The sequence below is a fragment of the Zonotrichia leucophrys genome, chromosome 2 (genome assembly GCF_028769735.1).
Source record: "Zonotrichia leucophrys gambelii isolate GWCS_2022_RI chromosome 2, RI_Zleu_2.0, whole genome shotgun sequence".
Classification (NCBI taxonomy): Eukaryota; Metazoa; Chordata; class Aves; order Passeriformes; family Passerellidae; genus Zonotrichia; species Zonotrichia leucophrys.
The window spans coordinates 50,801,848-50,822,526 of NC_088171.1; the positions used below are offsets into that span (position 1 = coordinate 50,801,848).

General features: G+C 39.3%; 1 protein-coding gene across 1 annotated transcript in view; it reads right to left on the reverse strand.

The window, feature by feature from the left end:
- The window catches only part of CNTNAP2 (contactin associated protein 2), a 1,031,263-nt gene that overhangs the window by 82,782 nt on the left and 927,802 nt on the right, over positions 1–20,679 (reverse strand). The window contains exons 17-18 of the mRNA XM_064704986.1: positions 12,260–12,478; positions 9,204–9,440 (exon numbers count right to left, since the gene is read on the reverse strand). Coding sequence (XP_064561056.1) covers positions 9,204–9,440; positions 12,260–12,478 — 456 coding nt within the window. The remainder of the gene's footprint in view (positions 1–9,203; positions 9,441–12,259; positions 12,479–20,679) is intronic.

Sequence of the window (20,679 nt, forward strand, 5' to 3'; positions counted from 1 at the left end):
CTTGTGGGTCCCTTCCATCTGTCAGTACTCTGTTCTGTGACTTTTTATTCCAAAAGGGTTTCACGATGGAGAATGTTCTGTATGTTTAACTTGATTTGTGCTGAGAAAATAATTTTCAATGTAGCTCTATTATTACAGGCATACAGGGTATTGTAATAAACCTTGAAATTCTCCTCACCTCTTTTAAAAGGCAGGATAACAGGAAGGTTCATTTTGGCTTTGTGAGTGTATTGGGCCCTCAATAGGAATATATTGAATTCTCTCAAGTTCCAGCTCATCAAAGAGGCTGATGCACATGATTATGCACTTTACTGAAAGAAGCTGAAATCCTTGCAGCAGGACTGCAAAATGCTCAGCAACTCACAGGAGCAGGTTGCTTAAACTATTAGGACGTACCAAAATAGCTAAAGCATAATTTTCCCTATCTTGAATGCAGGTATATGATGACTTGGAAATGCCAAGGGCTGACCAACAAAAAAGCTATCTATTTTTTAGGTTACAAGTGGTGACCTTGAGGTTTACACTTGAGGTCACAAGTGTAGCATCTTCCTGAAGTTGTCTCAGAAGGAGTATGGAAGTCCTTCACCCAGAAAACCATTCAAGCTCCCTGAATAAAGAGGGTCAAATGCAGCCCAAATCCTGCTGGTGAAATGTGAGGGAAGTTTCCATGCACAACTCTCTTTTCTTCTGTAATATTTGAAATCCTATCTGAACAGATGACTCTTGGGACACCAGGCATAAGGCGCAGTAAAGATTGCTCTGCAAACCGCCCTTTCAAGGCAGAGACCTTAGGGAAATGAATGTGGTGCTAACAGATCTATTTTCTTCAGAAAATAATACCTATTTTTACACCAACATACAGTGCAGTTACTCTCTGTTGACAGACTTCTCAAATATAAACACTTTGGGCTGGCTTTGTAGAGGAACCCAGAACAGGAATTGTGGATTGTTAGAAACAATTTTATCAAGCAAGGTGAGTGTCCCCAGTGTGAATGGCACATATGTTACAAAATTATCCAGCTTCAATTTGGAAAGGTGATCCAAAACTTCCACAGAAAATGTACATGTACCCAGAACTGACAAAGTTATTTTGAAGGTCATGATTATTTGGCCATCACCACAGTCTCCCTCTCTCCACTCAGCTACTTTTATTATTGTACCCTCTTATTCTGTCTGAGATCAGGAGTATTGAAAGACTGGAGGACAAAGCCAAACAGCAACAAAAATCCCCATTTCTCCTACAAAACTTGCAAAGTCTCATTACTTTTCTGGGCTGGTGATGTAGACCTAAGAAAATGTAAGTAGAAATCTGATTCTCCTCTACTGCTTTTTACATCAGTGAAATGTCAGTGTTGGTTCTTCTGTTCTTAGGTAGTGATAATGATCCTGTGAGCCATACAGACACGTAGACAACTTGTCTTCTTTCTCCATAACCTTTTTCTCACCTTTGAAAAACCCTGCCAGCAAGGCACAGGTGTGGCTGAACACAACTTCAGCAAGATTTTCTATCCAGGTGCATATATTTAACAGATACAGAGCTCAGCAGTCTTTGTAACAATTGGGTTTGCTCTATGCTGACAGCTGGGATGGAAATGTTAATAGGAATTGTAATGAATCAAATACCAGATATTACTCCTAATAAATAAAGAAGCTGTAGATCTGTGGAGCTATCAAAAAAAAACCCCAAAATTCCAACCTCCCCAATTTAAACACGGGACCTTTTCAAGCGTAACATTGTAAGAAGTGGAATCTCCCTTCTTTAGTAGGATAGCTCTCACTGACTCAAGCTGATGACTCAACTTCTCATAGTTTTCTAAGTACACTGGATCAGATTTCTGTCACCTTTTACCTGGAAACCAAGGAGGAAGTGGTGCTGGTTATTCACTTCATGGACATAACAGGGCATATCTGCCTTACAAAAGGTGGAGACAAAATCCTGGCAATTACAAAGCCTGGCAAGGATGTGAGAAATGGAGAAGGAAAAGACTCTCTCCTCTTTGTTTCACAAAGCTGACTTCTACAGCTGTAAGCAGGTCCCATCTGGGGTTTCTAAATGCCTCTTTGGCCCTGGTCAGAGTCAGTAAGTTAAAATTATTACTCTGTGATGCTGCTTGCCAGTGCTCAATGTCTTCCCTGCATAGAGTTCTGGGTGTGAAAAGCAGCTTTTCCAAAATCCTAAGCAAGGACAGTCACTGGAGACATTCTAACACTTGGTGCATTTACAAACAAGGTAGATGGTTGAATAAACCCTCTTTCATTTTGCATAATTTCCTTTCTGTTTTTTTTTTTTATTATTTTACATGCAGTTATGAATATTGAATATAGATTAACCAGAGCTTGCTTGTTCATCTTATGGTAAAAATTGTGCTTGGGAGCACCTAAAATTACTTCCAGACTGTGGTCTCAAAGACTAAGACTTGTTTGCTGAGGTACCTTCTGGCCATAGGGCATCAGTAAAGTGTCAGAATCTCACAGCTGTTGATCTGGGAGAGAATTTGAGGGCCCTGAAGGTGATAATGCTTACCATTTGTCTGGTTAGCTTACTTAACACTTTATTCCACCTTCAGGCACATTTAGTATGTGATTTCAAGAAGTGGGGATTTAAAGCTGTTGTTCTACATCTCTCATTTTCTGGCTGCTCTTACTCTAATAATCTGTGATGCATGTTGGAACTTTCCACCAAGGTAGAGCAATTGCTTGTGGGCCTTAATGGAATACAAACCTAGTGAGGACTTATTTCTTCTATATGAGTATTCAGTATAAAAAAGGCTTTCTTGAACTATCAGAATCAGGGGATATACAAAATAACGTGCACAAGTGAACTATGGGGAGTGATCATAAATCCATGCAAAGATTCCCACTACCTTCAGTAGAACAGGAGACGTGCCACAGGAGATGGGGTTTAGCCACCTGATTCATGACACTTTCAAGCCTCCCTAGTTGATGCCAACAGGCAGATTCTGCCAGGAAGCAGTTAAATATGCTTAAACAAGGCTGAGCTCAGAATCTGCTTTTGTACTAGCCCTGCAAAGCAGGGCTTTATTCCAACTTTCTATACCTGGACAGAAATGTGCATGCCACAGAGAACCTAAAAATGTCAGGAAAGTTGTAGCTGCAGTTTATTCTGCACTGATTTGAAAGTATGATAGAAAGTTGATCTGATATCTGAGACAACAGACTCAGAGTAAGGGAGTGGCAACAGGTGCCATGTATTTTCTGTCAAATCTTAATGATAAGCCAGCTCCATTTCTAGTGGAAATATCCATAGTGATTGAAAAGAAAAAACCTAAGCACCAACTTTTTTCCATGCCACCATCAAATAAAATTGGATGGATGAAGAAAATGTGATGTCAAGTGTACAACAGACTGGATTTCATGATGTCCTGCCAGGGAGTCTATGGAAGTCCTCTTTAGGAACCTCAGAGATAAACTTGCATCCTTGCAGGAGCCATTTGAGAAATATTAGAGACTGTCATTTCCTGATTTCACAGTGTTCAGAGCAACAGCCTCGATAGGTGAGACCTGGCTTCTATTCCTTCCTGTACTACAGGTGTCCACTTTAAATCTGAGCAGATCCTTCCTGCCCTCCTTTGCTTTCTGCATTTCCATAACAAAAACCTCTTCTCACATCACAGAGCTATTGTAAGCATAAATGCCCTATGTGAGGTGCCAAAACTCTTTAAGCAGCATGCAGATGTATAAATATTGCAAATATCTGGTGTCTCTCAGCAGCCTTTACACAGGCATGCAGCAGCCAGCAGTGTTGCTGAGGCTGCTCTACTTAACTTTCACAAAATATCTGCATTCGATGAGTAATGACACTAAAGCAGGCCTATTTTAGTTGTCTGACCAAGAAAGTTCATCCCATTTTCTGAGCCAGGACTAATTGTTTTTCTTTTTAAATTATTCCCATGATTTGTTTTCTGTGTATAAAATAAGGAATTTGTGCTTATTATAAGTGGTTTATTATGGATGATAAGTGAGCTAGCAATAATATATTCAGGCTGATAATCAGTTTATAACCAGGTTGATATCTCTTTAAGATATGTAAGTACTATTGGGAAGAGTACTATTTAAAAAGAAAAACATTGCTTTTTTTCCAATGAAAGAATTGTTGCACTGAAGTGCAACTTTCAAAGCACTAGAGCATAACTGTGAATGTTTAAAAAGGCAATATTGACAGAACCAAAGAATAGAATAGCTTTAGAAAGTATATCTATTTTTTGTGAGTATATATCTTTACCCAAAAGAGGCTAAAACCTGAGTCCTACAGGTAAAAAATCCTGCCTGCAGCATTTCAGACTTACCAGAGTGGGAGCTTAATATTAACAACCTGAAGAAAACTTCTCATGTAACTTTCAGAGAACAGGTCACAATCATGTTGAAAACAGTAGAATTTTTTGGGGTCTGGGAGGGAATGTTGCCTTAATTTTCTGGGTTCTCTGATTCTGAACTAAGAAAACGAAGAAGTTAGTTACCTTAAAACACTCTAACAATCACCTCACCATTGCTTTCAGCAAAACAATGCAATGCTTTTGCCAAATAAAGGGAATTGAATGAGTCCAACCACGGCAGAATTTGTAGTTGATCAGTCTGGAAGGGTGCAGAGTTGCTGCCTCCTGATGTGCCTTCCATCCACTCAGCCTAGTAAAAAGTTGTTTTCTCCTCTTTGAGACGTAGAAGGGAGCAGGAAAAGAAGGAAATCTGACTGTGACAATACTACTTGTAAGTGCTTTCAGGGTTCATACAAATATAAAAACAAACATGAAGGAGCTCAGTTCGGGCATTGTCTTAAGGACTGCAAGAATTCACGCAGAGAATCTGAGCTTTACTCCAAAGGAGAAAAGAAAAAAGAGTGTAGCATCTCCTTGCTGTTTGTTAATGCAAATTGAGTAACTGCAGAGAAACTGGAAAGCTTTGAATTTACCCTTCCAGCATACCTGAAGGCACATGAGTCATAGCACCAGCTATTTAATTTTTTTTTAAATTTTCTTTTTGGCCTCACTCCTGGTGGGTGTAATTTCTTCTCCCACTGTTGTTCCAATGCATTTCAATACCAAAGGAGGAATGCTTTCTCCCTGGAGTATGTCCCACATCAGAATGCTGCCACATGCCCTGCATTTGACCTTTGCTTTTTATTTTTATTTTTTGTTTAAAGGGAGGAATTTGTTTTTTAGAGGAACAAAAATTAATTGTTTTCTCAGAAATGCTTTTATGATGATAAGACAGCTGTGGTAGAAGAAAAAAAAGAGAATTTACGCTTAAACAAAGGACAGGGAAAGGTCAGAAAGCAATCTGCAGGATGGCAGAAACACTTCAGCTATTCCTCAGAGCAATTTCTCTGAGCAATGAAAGAAGTAAAACCAATTGCATATGCCTCAAATACGAAACAAAAATAAAGTTAAAATAGATGTCAGACTGCATTTTCATACTTCTTTTTGTCCTTGTAAAAAAATAGTGTAATTTCCAGACCACTACAACATCATTCGCCTTGTGGTGTACTGCTAATAAGGCTGGAGACAATGCAATTTCTTGTCAGTCATCAGTCAGAGGCTCTCAGGACAGATTTCATCAGTGAAAGAATCCACAACATGCGAGGCCTGTTTTTGTTGTGAAGTGTGTTTATTACCCATCAACCCCTGTATGGTGATTTCCTTATAGCAATGGTTTTTTCCTTCAATTTTCCCATCTCCTCTGCTAGCACTTTCAGCATGTAACCAACCCCAAGAAGTTCACTGCAGCCAAGTGACTTCAATATCAAAATGAAGCCTTTGGATAAGGAAAGATTCCTGTGGCAAAAGAAAATCAATGGAAAGAGAAGTCTGTAAGGACTGTGCCAACTTTCACTCCAGCTGAGTGGCATATTTTTTTGGTAATATCCCATATTGGTTTGAATGGGATGTCAGGCACTACTGATTATCAAATCAACAGATCTATTTGGCCTGGAATATTTACTGAGAGGAGTGAAATAATGAAATCTAGTTCTAGTCTATCCTGCAAAGCACTAAGGATGTTATTTTATGGCAGCCAATCGGAATTCCTAGTGAATGTGACTTACCCAGCATTACACATCAAGAAACAGCATACTGTGGTGCAGGTTATAAAAGTGACAGAGCAGTATTCAACTCTGTCATTATAAAGAAAAAAAATCATTGAAAACAGATCATACAGTCTTTGAAAACATGTTCGTAGATATTTCAGTGCTTTTACAGAGGGGAAAGTGTCAAAGTGTTAATGAAAAAATGGATTGAAATATAACAATTACAGTCTCTTCATCAAAATCAATTAAAATACAATTTAGGCATCATTTTATTTTACAGAAAAAACTTTCCAAATTTCCAAAACCTTTCAGATTTTTATAAATTTTAAAAATATTTTTTAAACTAAAACATACTTGGCTGTTTTGCCATTACTTATTTTGCAGATGTTATGTATGTTTGCCCTTTGTTTCTAGAAAATACATTCAATCTTGTCTCATAGGCCAAGAGGACACAGTACAAGATTCCAGGAGCTGCTGTTAGAAAGAAAATGTAGGACTCCCCTTCTTTCATAAGTCTAGGAAGCTTGACAACACACATCAGTTGTTCCAGTGCTTTACTTGATTTAAAAGGCGTAATGCAAGTTAAATTGACAATGTAAATGTAATGGGCTGTAAATGAATTCTTCCAAAGACCTCATTATCAGTATTGTTTGTTACAGAGATTTTACAATTACTTCAATCATAAGATGCCCCAGTCTGTTTTGTGTAATTTATCCTCTAGCTTTTTCCCCAGTGTCCTATTCTTCTTTCTGTAGGCAAGCCTCATGAACTCACCCACACTATATCACACTTGGGGGTATTCTAGATGAGTACAGCAGTCTTCAGCACTAACAGATAGGAAATTGGCAATTTAAACCTTGTACATAAGATCTAAAGGATTTAGAGAGCCCTTTTTAGCCTGGAACAAATTTGATATTGAAAGCAGAGATCTGATGTCATGTTTAAATGGCACAACACCATATGGCACAGACATCCCTGCTCTAACAAGAGGACTTCTGCATGAGCTCCAGCCCACAGCAAGTTCCACTGCATGCCCAAATTATTCCTGTCAGAGCTCTGGGCCCTTGGCTGCACTGGGACACTGATAAGGAGAAGAGTATAACATATATGATATTACTGCCATTGCTATGGAAGTGCTTACCGGCCAGCCAAAACCAGGGTTTCCCTGTGCTAGGTGCTCAATTGTTCCCAATTATTATTATATTAGTGGTATGTTTTTATTCTGTTAGCTCCACATCCAGGAAAAAATAAATGCTTTAGCTTAGAGCTAGTTTTGGTGGAAGTTTGGGGCTTTCCTATCCATAACAGGAACAAACTCCTCATAAATAAAAGTGCATGTGATGAGTTCTGGCAATATAGAAAAAGCTATGAAGTGAATTCTGTGAATACGGCATGGCAGTAATTATCTTTAATTATCTTTTCTTCCCCCCCCTCCCCCCTTTTTTTTTTGTGTTGACACACACAGAGGTTGTGAGAGGTTGACCTAATTCCAGCCTGAACAGGTTTCCCCTACTACATGACTGCATTAGTGAACAGAAATACTAAATATGCATTACCATTATTCATGACAAATCATTTGCTAAATTAACTGAAATTACTGTATTCACATTCTCAGGAGCTGCTGTATGAACAGTCCTGAACTGAATGGACATGGTTTATAATTTGCTTTTGAAGCAGCACAGCATGGTGAAAGCTGATGAAATTCCTGCATGCAAGCACAGTGGAAGCCATTACCTAGAGAAACAGCTGCTTCCCTTCTGCTGCACTACAAATACATCATATTTATTGGAATTTAAAAAATAATCATGCCAGAGACTTATCCATATCTGCTGATGTGAATATTTGGTGATATGAAAACAATCCCTTGGCTTTTAGAAGAGGATGATCCAGTATGTTAGCAACATCAGCAATGGACAAAGATTTGCTGTGACAAAATGAAATAAAAGTGAACACAGATAGATATAAATGAAAGTGGCTGAAGTGTGTGGGGAGGAAATGCAGTCCACAACACAGCACCAGGTAAAAAGACTGCCTATTTCTTCTATAAACTTTATGCTTCCTATAAGTGTGGCTAAAAGAGAGCAGGGTAAGGATATTTGCAAAATAATTCTCAGATTTTGAATTGGAAAAAATCCCTGAGAAAGAGTTGAAAACCAGAACATCAAAGGCCAGGTGCTGTCCCCTACTGCCAAATTAGCTTCATGAGGGGACTCAGGTGGCTGGTGACCTAGACTGCCTGCAGGATTCCTGGTTCAGAGAGGAATGTAAAAGAAGAGGAGCAATTTATGAAGCTACAGGTTTCTTTAACATCAGGGATACTGATGAGAAGAGCACACTTTTTTATTTTCACATTTTTATCTGAGACTTTGAGAAAGCTTTTAAAATTATTAGGGAAAGCAGTGGATTAGACAGTCAAACAAGAAAAAAAAAATTAGTACTTTTCTTCTCAATTTTTGTTGTTGGATCCCGCTTTTCCTTGCTCCTTGACTTTCTTTCTCATGCAGAACTGTGCATCCACAGTACATTGTTCTCTTATAATCACTGCTTTTGAAATTCCAGAACATATTTTAAACATTTCCAAAGGACTGACATAAATGTGGGAGCTCTGTGCCTTCCCTTATCCCAGCAGGTCCAATCCCTAACCCAGTTTGAGGTCCTAAAAGACTTGGTCTACTTACAGATGGATAAAATTTTTAAGCCAAATGCTGGCCTCCCAATATATGAGATATTCAACCCAAATGTCATACCTACATGTCTGAATGACTAGGTAGCTTTTGTTTAAATCCATGGTTTTCTTTTAAAGAATTTACCATGATATTGTGCTAGTTGGAATTTATGGTTCTGCAGTTCAAGACTAAGGAATACCCTCTGCCAGACCTGCTACTACTACAGGCGTTCCTGATGCATTTTGTTGTTGTGCTATTTGATTTAAACATGCAGTCCTCATAAGAGGCGTGGTTTTAAATAACCACATTTAAACATACACATGGGTGTATAGTTTGAATTGTTAGCAGGAAGTACTAAACAGGATTTACTTGTTTATTTAATGAAGCTGAAGCATCAATTGCTTCGTGGTTTTTCCCCCCTCAGGCAATTAGCTCCCCCCTAACTCTGCCTCCTGCAGGAAGCATTTATGTTTTATGCAGAATGGCCTAGTATTTACCTTTTATGCAGAACGGCCCATCGTAGGCAGTTGTGGAGCAGTCACAGGAGTAGCCATTGTATTTCTCCACGCACTTGCCCCCGTTGGCGCAGTACATGCCGTAGCTGGTGCAGTGGCCAGAGCAGCCAGGCTTCACCCCGGGCGTGACCTTGGCTCTCTCCTCCAGGTCCAGCGTCACCCCGTTCATCCTCAGGGAGCGAATGCAGCCCAGGAAGCCTCGCTGGCCTCCTGCAGCACCTGAGAGGCAACGTTGGACTGTGAGACAACACTGTACGTGTTTAATTCCTGTTGCTTCACATGAAATATCCTGCTAAGCCTAAGCTAACTTCTTTATAATTGCCTTGTACTAATGACAATAAGTTAGTGGAACCTGGCCCTTTGATATCATACCATTAGCAAGCGTAAATAGTAGTTTTTTATCAATGCTTGCTTTATACTAATTAGACATTTGGGATTCTAGCCCTGGAAGATTTCCTTCCATTTCAGCTTCAATGTTTTTAGAGATAAGAGTGGAAGAAATGAGCTTGGCTCAACTGCTAAGGTGTAGCCTTTCTCTCTTAATGATTAGTAATGATGGGAGCTTGTAATAATGCCGTAATAAGCTATGGAGTGTTAGATTTTTCAAAGCCACAATGGGCAAAGACAAAGGGAGTCCGATTTCCAGTCCCAGTTAAAATAGGAAATATTCACATTGATTTCCAAGAAACATCATGTACACTATTTACTTTTCAGAGCATAGACTGGAGGATGGAACATTGAAAAACTACATTTGACAATCTGGGTTGAGTTGGTTTTTTTAATAGTTAATAAGAACTGTCCTTTTTCACGCCAAGTAAACACTCCCTCAAAACATGTGATTTCAGCTAGGTAAGTCTTATCTGAGGCTGGAGTAGAAACAACAATCTAAAAAAACCCAAACTAAAAAATGTGAGTAAATAACAATGAGTGCTGGCATCTTTTCTGCTTATCCCTCCTCTCTTTGATTACTGCAGTGCTGCAGGTGCCAGAGAGTCCCTGAGGAGATCTGAACGCTCATCACCACAGAGGCTGATATTCACCTGAGTGGGGAAGAGAACTAAATACAAACCAGAAAGTGCTGCTTCAAACCCAGTACCAGTAACTGGATGATTTGGACTAGGAGCAGGCAAGGCTTGGTCTCTGCTGAGTGCACATGGCAGAGGGTGTTCTGGTGTGATTCCATTCTATGTACACTTGCAGCCATGATATTTTATGAAAAATCCTTCCTTTAGGATTTTTTCTTCTGAGAAGCTGAGAGGCCTCAGGAACAAAATGTAAACAATGATTATCTGCTGCTGTGGAATGCAACAGGTGGATCTGTGATTGGTCTCATGTGGTTGTTTCTAATTAATGGCCAATCACAGTCAGCTGGCTTGGACTCTGTCTGAGACACAAGCTTTTGTTATGGTTCCTTCTTTTACTATTCTTAGCTAGCCTTCTGATGAAATCCTTTCTTCTATTCTTTTAGTATAGTTTTAATATATCATAAAATAATAAATCAAGCCTTCTGAAACATGGAGTCAGATCCTCGTCTCTTCCCTCATCCTAAGACCCCTGTGATCACCATTGCATGCACTCATATATACTGCAGTGATGAAAAACCTTCTTTGCCCTCTCAGTGACTGTCCTACCCCTAGGACACAAAGTCATCACCCCTCAGTCTTTCTTGCTTACCCAAAGAATAGATATTTATTCTACAGAAAATAGAAAAGAAGGCACCAAACAATTCTTGTTCATCATTACCCTGCAGGGCCCCTTCAGGTATCCATTTTGGGCACTCCAACTCAAGTCCATTCTAGGTCTGACTCCAGGTACTGTTTAAAGCTGTTCTCTGGTGCAGATGATGACATTTGTTTTTTTGGCAATAAAGGTACTATATATTTCAAAACATTGCTATGTTACAGTCAATTCAAAACTAACAAATAAAATCATCATTATCAACAATTCTCAAAGAACTCAGGTTAGAAAAAATATTCCATCTCTTCCTGTTTACAGAAAAAGGCTTGGTATTTTTTAAAGGTTAAGTGTTCCTCTTTTAAACAAACTTTATCTTTCAGCTTATTTTGAAACTGCCATTTCTAGGATCACAGCAGCAAAGGAAAATCTGAGCTTGTAAATAACACCTGCACATCTGGTGACACATTATACACAGTTTGCAGTGACACTGGGCTGATTACTATGGCAATGAAGGCTTTAAACATAATTTTTAGTTCATTTGAGTTGTTGAATGCTGACTAACATGGAGAAAAAAGATAATTTTTTCTCTTTTCACTTCTTCTCTTGCAACAGATATCTAGACAGGTATGAAAGTGCTTCTTTGCTCAACATTTCATGCAGTTCTGGTTCCAGCTAATGGCACTTGGCATGCCAGCACTTTGCAGCCCTGCGGCTCACAGTTGGAGAAATACAAATGCTGCTGGAATAGCCTGCCCCAAATGCAGTGGAAACCAGTAGCTCCAGAAAGCAGCTGGACTAACTTGGTTCCAGGGAATGCATTTGTGTAACACTGTGTGGTGCTTTCATACATCAAATGAATAAATAGCCCACGGGATTAAAGGGGAAGACTGCAGTGAGAGCTGTGAATGCAAAAGTATGGCCAATGATCAAATCTAAAGAGGCTGGAAGTGCTGCGGAGGCTAGGATGGGCACTGCAGTCACATGCGGTCCTGGCAAGAACTCTGCAGAAATTTTCACTTCTGTGGTGAAAAAGTGTTTGTGTGTTTGGGAAGAGACTCTCAGCAAAAAAGGAGTTTGGCACTGCAGTCTGCTGGAGGCATTTTCAGCCAGGAGGTGCAGGTGGAGAGAGACAAAAAGGACAAGTTCCTAATGCACAATATTTTTCTCTTAATTGATGTTTGTATTTCTGTAATTATGGACATATTTGTCCGTCTTTTTCTTTTTCTTTTTTTTTTTTTTCCTTCTTTTTTCCTCCTTTGCTGTCCCACAAACACTTGAGGAGCACAGCTTTCCACAATCACTAAGGCAAAGAATGTTCAGCACCATGAGAGCAAAGCCCGGCTGCCCCCTCTGCGCCTTACCAACATAGAGCTGGCTGTACAGTTCCAGCCGTGTGTGTCCCTCTGTTGGAGCTTTCCGGACCTCCAGGGGAAGCTGGTCCACCTGCAGGCTGGCCTGCTTGACGTTCCTCTCGGCATTGACCCGGTGCCATTGGTCATCGTTGAGTGGGTTGGGAGATCTCACCACGATTTCCACCGGCCCGTTTCCCACGTCAAACGAGAAGGAGACCTCGGTAGCAGCTGAAATAGCAAGCAGGAGGTGTTCACAATCTGCAGTCTTTGTAAACACATTCATTTATGCTTTTCAAAGAGTAAAAAGTCATATAAAATAGAAATGTGCACTGCTAAGTCATCTTTTCATAATCTATTTATCTTTCTGAATTTATAGTCACATTCAGTTCCTTATAACTTGAGTAGGAGTTTGACTTTTAGAAGGAGTCAAACTTCTTGACTTCATCAGCAGACCCTCAACCAATTGCATTAATCTTTGCATTCTGCAGCCTTCCAGTTTATACTTTTTAAAAAATTTTCTAAGGAATAAGCATTTTGGTAAAAAAAATGTGGAGAAGTCTAAATTTTTGTTTTGATTTTGAGGGGCAATTAATTCTTACAATGAACTAATAATTCTGTGGGTAAGACCCATGTGACATTTTATGGCTGAAAAGAAATGTGACGAGATCTCTGGTGTTGAGATGACCCCGAGGTATTAGAAAGTCTCTTTTTCCCAGCCCCTCATTTGAAGAAGGAGTCAGAATTCCTTGGCTCTCATTCTCAAGGTTGTTTATTCTCTGTAATCTATAACATTCTTTCTCCGACCTGCTGAGGTCTGTTCAGCACGTCGTTTCATGGCACACTGCACGCCCCTGAGGTGGAGTTAGTTTTTAATACTAAAAACTATGTGTACTTTATTTACAATAATTTTCTAATACCTATCACCTATGTTAGACAGTCAGTTTCTACTCTAAACCAATCCAAAAGTGCCACCATCACAGCAGAAGATTGAGGACAAGAAGAAGAAAGAGGAAGGACAAGGCACATCCAAATCCCTCCATCTTGTCATCTAAACCCCCATTCTAAAAACCCCAAAATTCTACTTTTCCACCCTGTGATAAATTCACTACCATTCTACTCAAACTCTTGTGACTTGTACATCTTCATACAAAGTTGGTAGTTTTTTCCAAGGGCTAAGATCAAAGGCGCAGGTTTCTTTGACTCCATGCCAAGGTCTCTGAGCCCCCTGCCAGGGTCCGGAGTCCTCCAGGGCAGTCAGAGGAATGCCCTGGGTTCCAACAGAAATGGATCTTTAGTAAGCCCTACAGTGCTCTGTTTATAGTGTATGATTAAAACCATGTTTAGAAATTTTATAAATTTCCATTAAGCCCTACTAGTCATTCCTTCAGGTCATCCTTGGCAAATATATTATCGATAACTATTATTGACTGATGAGTGTGATTAATAATATATAAATTATTTTAATACAGTAGTATAATTATGACTTTCTTACTGAGACTTAGTTTATATATCTTTAGGCTGCAAATTCTATTCTGGTGGCAAAAGATCAGATGAAAGGGTTAAAAGAGAATGGATTATCAATTACAGAATTCACAAATGAGGATACCAGACAGAAGTAAAGACAACCAAGAGTTCAATTTAATTTGGTTTTCCTACACATAAAATAAAAAAGCCAGAGCTCCCTTTTAATTCCCTTCAAAGATTTTGGGTGCCCAATTAGGGTCTAAGTGTTCCAGCTGTGGTTTCTGCTTAGGTTGAATTGATAATGCACTATTGTAAAACTCTTATTCAGCAAGGCCAATAAATTGGGGTAAAAGCACCACTCCATGTTCATTATCACTAACAATGCTGATAAATAGTGAGAAATATTTTTGTACATGACCTAATAGATTTTCACAGGGTTATATCAGATTGACTTGACAACATTTTTAAGAAAATTGAATGGATAGGAATAAAGTTTTTACAGAAAATGTGCTTTCAACACAAATTTATTACATAATTGATTTTTTTTCAAATTGGCTACTTCTAAAAGAAAAAGATTGAAAAGCTGTTGTTCTTTCTGTTCTCTGCTGAATTTAATTTGTTGAATAAACTGCCTTTTATAAGCCATGGATTTAGTCTGTTTGTCCTTTTGCTCTTTACAAGGCACAAAATCTGTACAAGCCAGAGCTTGCTGTTACAGAAATAAAGATATTTAGTTTTAATGTTATTATGTTTTGTAACTTCAGTGGTTCTGCCAATAAACCCAGGCAAAGTAGGAATTAGAGTAAAACCTCTCCAGTACTTAAATTGTATGGTGTGTTCAAATCTATTTTCAAGAGTGTGTATATAATTCTCCTTTAATTTTGCTTTGAAGAACTGCCTCAGATCTCTTCATTGTCAGGCTTGAATAGTTTCCCAAAAGCTGTCTGTCCACAGGACTGTAAAATAAAGACCTATTAGCAGACTTTTTCTCTTATTCTGAGGCAGCTGATGACATTGTCAATATTGCTACTGTGTACTTTGACTATTGTCTATTCAGAATTTTTGAAAACTGCCACAAGAATGCTTCTTTGTTTGCAAACCTTTGGTGTTGTGGATAGAAGTATCCCTAAGTCTTTAAAAGAAAGTTTTTCTTATTTTAAAAGGGAAAGTGAAGAAAATTGGCAAATATAGATATTTCAAGTAGAAGCTCTGTGCCTGCATAATCTAACTTTATGCATGGCTTTAAACTAAAATTTGTATCACAGACTAAAAGATATGTAATTAAATTTGTAGTTTTCTGAGAAAATTGGTCCCTTTGAAATTAGTACCAATTGTATAAATTTATATTATATTTATACTATATTTTTATATTTAATCTTATAGTTAGGGAAAGAATAGCTTTCCAGCAAAATCTTCTCATCATAGCCCATTTTCAGTGCATGTATCTGCTGAGATGCTGAAAGTTAGAGAAGATAATATCACGTCTATGGACTTCCTGATCCTTTCTCAACCTACCTAAAAACACAATTCCCATACCAAAGGTGACAAAATGTATTTTCTAGACTGATGGACTGAAAAAAGCCGTGAAATATGGCAATGAAAAGAGCTTCAGAGATGGGCAGAGGCTGCAAATGGGATGTCTCACACACAAGTTATGTTACTGGTTCTGACTCTTCATTCTTAGTTCCATTTTCAGTCTATGGAATAAGTACTTTCCAACCAGGGACATCTCTAAGTAAGATGACGGGTCTTAACAGAAATGGATGAATATCTGACCACAGGCACATTAGTCTGAAAATGAAGACAAAAGAAATTTCACACCCCCAAAAAATGAGACAGGTAGCCTGGTGACAACTGACAGGCAGAAGGCTGAGGTACTCAATGTTCTTTTTGTCTCAGTTTTTACTGGCAATTTCTCTTCCAGCATCTCTTGAGATCCTGACTCTCAAGGCTGGGGGAATGAAGAGTTCAAGGTCAGGTTTGAGCACACTGAGCTGCCCCCACTCCTTCTTTTTCCTCTTTGCCAACTTTTCTGCTGAGCAAGGTGTTGTCCTTTAGGACAATGATCAACTGTCCTGGCTGTGTCCCTTTCCAATGCCTCTGCTACCCTCAGTCTCCTGACTGGGATAGAGAAAAAGCTTTGGCGCTGTGCAAGCACTACTAGCAATAGGCAAAACACTGGTGTGGTATCAAAGCTATTCTAGGCACAAATTCAAAACACACCACCATATGGGCTGCTAGGGAGAATACTAACTCCACTTCAGCCAGAGACAATACAACATCCAATTTGTTCAGAAGTTCAGTATAACATATATAAAAAAACCTGGCAATTGTTTAGCTTTTTTCCTCTCAGTATGTTGTACTTTTCAGTCTCTGTCTACACATACAATCCTCGGTGATATAATCTCTTTTACTCAAGTGACTCTTTGATTGATGTGACAGTGGTATTATTTTGTCAAACATTCGAATAGGAGGATTGAAAAAATATCTAACATACCTGTGCATATGTGAGTATTTATTCAGAATGACTGACTCAGCATAGGATTTTTTTTCCAAAAAGATGTAGGAAATGAGCTGCAAAAAAATGACCAGAGGTTTATACTGGTCACTTTTTAGGTAATGAAGTGAATTTTCCTAATAATATTTTTATTTTCTAGTCTACTAAATACCGTAAAACTAAAGCCAGTTTTTCTAAGAAATGAGAATAATAATCAGACTTTGAACAAATGTATGAAATTGCCTAATTATTAAAAAAAAAAAAAGTTAATGTGGGTTGTAATTTATTCAGTCAGAACAGGGTTTTGTGATGAAAATTTCATAAAATTGAACAAGAGTGAATTTTTTATGTACTCCTACCACATAAATTCACTCTGTACACTGAGATTTGTGGCTTAGTTTTACCCTTTCTGTGCCTTGTGCAATTACATATAATTAAATCTGAACACGTTTCTCTCATCGATTCAATTTTCTAAGGTCTCAGGATTTTGTCAGCCATCTGTTCAGAACACAGAAGAGCAACTTTGGCAAACAAAATGCCCTTCTCACTCTTTGTTCTGTGTTGCTTTTAGCTCTATTTAGGTCTCACCATCTCCTCATCTTTAATCCATGAGGCATTTGCCCATAAAAAAGAAGGGGTACAACTGAACCACTGTGCAGGAAGACCTGGATAGGGCTGGAAGAGTGGACTGATAAGGACCTGTGAAGCTCAACAAATACAAATATAAGAAGGTCCACAAAGATGATCAAAATACTTGAAAGCCTGTTGGAGGAAAGCCTGAGAAAACTGTGTTTAGCTTTTAGAAAGAAGGCTTGGGGGAGACCTTTTCATAATTGTTTTGGTATTTAAGGGGTGGCTACAAAAAAGAAGGAGATATCCTTTTGGTAGGAAGTCACATGGAAAAGATGAAGAGTAATGGGTACAGGTTACTCCTGGGGACACACAAGAGGGAAATTTTTCACAATGAGAACAATCAGCTACTGCCATAATGTTTCCAGGGAAGTGGTAGGTTCCTCTACACTGGACACTTCTAAGATTCAGCTGGACAGGGTGCTAGGACATTTTGTCTGGACTGTGCTTCTTTTAAGGAAGTTTGGACCACATGATCCTTGAGGACCCTTCTAACCTGGCATGCTTTGATCTGTGATTCCATGACTCTGTGATTCCATGATTCTACGACTGCACTGTCTGTAGGGAGTCCATGCTTCTTGGGTCCTTCCTTTCAAAGCTTTCTAGTAGGTATGCTTTAGTTAAACACAAGTTCTGAGGGTCAGTGGCAGGGGAAGCAGCACACATTTCTGTGTCCTTTGCTATGCACAAGGTCAAGTTACTTGAGCTGATAGATATTTCTGGCATTCAAGACCAGCTAGATCTCCCATTTTCCTTGAAACTCCTTGTGTTTCAAGTATCTTTTTTCTCCCCTGTTTTCTACTTTGATCTTTGTTGATGAATTTCAGGCTAGGATCTCTAGTTATAATGAGGCTGCCAGCAAAGAAAGAGATGTTAATGGATGGGTGGGTACTCACTAGATGCTAAGCAGTAGGTGGATGTTCTCAAGACACATAAACTGGGAAAAAAAAGGCAGAGGGATTACAACTCTTCTCTCAACCACCTGTCTAATGTACGCCCATCTCTCTATTGCTCTCCTTCTTCCCCATTATGCTTTCTTTGAAACACGTCCTCCCTCGTACTTTGTTTCTCTTACATTCCCTGATGTATTTTTATACCCTTCAAATGGAACTGACTGATGTTTTAGTTGACTTACATCAAAGGGATGAGTTTCTAACATCTTTAGAATCCTTTTGAAATCCTATTCTTGGAACATAAATGCCATGTTACATCTAGAATCAGAGTTCACTCACTTGGCTGTAAAATAGCTTACATCAATAAGCTATAAACTGTAAACTGAATCTGCCAGAGACATATTTGTTCTGAGGAAACAACAGCTTGAAAATATTGTAGCTTTGTAAGGGCAACATCTGCCAAACTTCTTGGACAGTTTGTTTGTAAATGCACCTCCAACAAAGGGCTCACTGTCTGAACCTGTAGACAGAATTCAGTGAAATGATTGAAAATGAAAGAAAACTTAATAAAAAGAGAGACATGATAGATATTTCTAGAGCTAGTGGTCTATACATCTTTATATGAAATCTATCAAATGGTCAAGATTATCAAATGGTCAAATCATGTCTGATACATGTACTTATTGGAATCCTTCCCACTGCCTTTAACAGTCAGAAGACTCTGAATAGAAAAGTAGGCAATCTAGGATTTGAAAGTAACTATCCTGTCCACCCTTCCCACTTATACTCAGATCTTTGTGTTTAAAGATAGTTTCACAATGTCATCTCTAAATTTCCTTCCCCAGTGCCCTCATTTGTGCAGGGCTGAGAGAGGCCATGCCAATGCTGGCATGGAAACAACATTGGTAGGTTGTTCCTGGCTGCCAGAAATAGGTGGAAAGGGCTACAGATGCTACCCTGAAGTGCCTTATTGGAGCACAGGACCTGCTTTAAGGAGGCCACTTCTCAAATGACACGACTTAATTTTAAAGCTACCAAAGCAACATAGCAGAGAAAAATCGTTGATCCAAGTTGCTTGACTGCAATACAGGAATTACTGCATTGCTTGGCTGTCTGTTAATAATCAGGTAGTTGTCAAAACTCATAACTGTATTTACAATAATGGGACTAAGCATCTGGATGGCTTCATCATTTATCTAATTCCCAAATGAAAAGTCCATTTGAACTAATGAGCAGAACCTTCATTCATTTGACCAAATGACAGCGTGCATCCGTGCCCAAGACTTCAGTGATCCCTGAGCTAAGTGCCAAATGAACCAGCTCTGGAAGCTGCACAGCTGCATCAGCATGATGCTGTGCCAACAGTAATTAGTTCTAATGAGAGACTACACCGCACCGAGGATCAATCCCAGCATAGCTGAGTGCTGATTTGTGTGGGCATGCTATATCTTTCTCAGAAAGAGCTCAGGCATCTCTCTAACACAGGGGCTCATTGTACAGACTAGACACACTCTGTATTTGCCTGTGGGTTACAGGTAAAATAAAGAAAAGTCATGGAACTTTAGATTCTTTTGATTCTTATGCAGTCATTTCCATAAGGGCCGAGAAGGGAAAAAGGATGAGTAAAGCTATTGCTTTGATTTAATATTATATAAGATCCACTGCTCATGTGTAAATCTACACACAAGATACAGTACAAGTGAGGCTCATTGCCTCTTTGAACCTTTAGAACAAGCTGATATTCTGTAGGGAATGAACAATCCATCTGTGTTTGTGGGTCACCAATGTAACGAGTTAATTTGGGACATCAAGATTGGAGACAGCTTGAGCTGAAGGGATTGATTCTTTAAGTTGTAGCTTTCATATTTTCCAGATTCTGTACTGCATGAGTATATAGCTCTGAACTTTATATAGCGTGTTAGCAAGTTCTCTTCACAGTTTAGTTAGACAAAACAATCCTTTTCCAGCCTGAGGACCAAGGACAGCACTGCAGCTTTGGGCCCAAAAAGTATAAACAAGGTTGAACTGAGGAGAGCAGTCTTGGAGGATGGGACTTCTTACCCTGAAGCTGTAATTGAACAATTAGCCCCAACATGTAAATGGACCAAAACTTATAAAAGTGTGAAAACTTGTGACCAGCATCCATCTTGGGTGGAGCCACGGCCAGGCTTTTGTACAGCCCAGGGTGTATCCTTCAAAGGCCTTTTAATAAATACCTACTTTATTCCTTTAACACTGTCCAGCCTCTGTTCTAGGTAGCCTCTTAAGGCATCAGGATCATGCACAGGCGGATTTTGCAGTCCAGAGATATACGGACCAGGTAAGGAGTAAAGTCAGGCAAACTTTAAGAAAGCAAACTTCCAGCTCCACAAGGAGATATTTAATAGGGTTCCCAGGGAGACTGCCCTCAGGGACAGGGGAGCAGAGCAGAGCTGGCAGATTTTTAAGGAAGTCTTCTGTAGAGCATGGGAGCTTGCAATCCCCAGGAGCAAGAAATCAGACAAGGAAAACAAGAGATAGGCATGGCTGAGTAGGGAAGTGCTGGTCAAATTAAAGGGAAAGAAGCAAATGCACAGGCAGTGGAAACAAAGACAGGAAACCTGGGAAGAGTACAGAGATGAAATACAGTTGAGGAAGGCCAAAGGAAGCTGAACCTGGCAAGGGATGCAAGGAATAACAGAAAGGGCTTCCACAGGTCTGTTAACCAGAAAAGGAAGGTCAAAGAAGGTGCATCCCCCCTCAATAATTAACAGTGGTGGAACACTGGTAACATGGATGAGGAGAAGGCTGAGGTACTCAACTCTTTTGCCTTCAAGTCTTCAATGACAACCTTTCTTCCCATGCCTCCCCAGTGGATTGACAGCAGGATGGGGACTGGGGGAGCAAAGAATTCTCACTGTAAGTAGAGATCAGGTTCATGACCATCTGAGGAACCCAAATGTGCA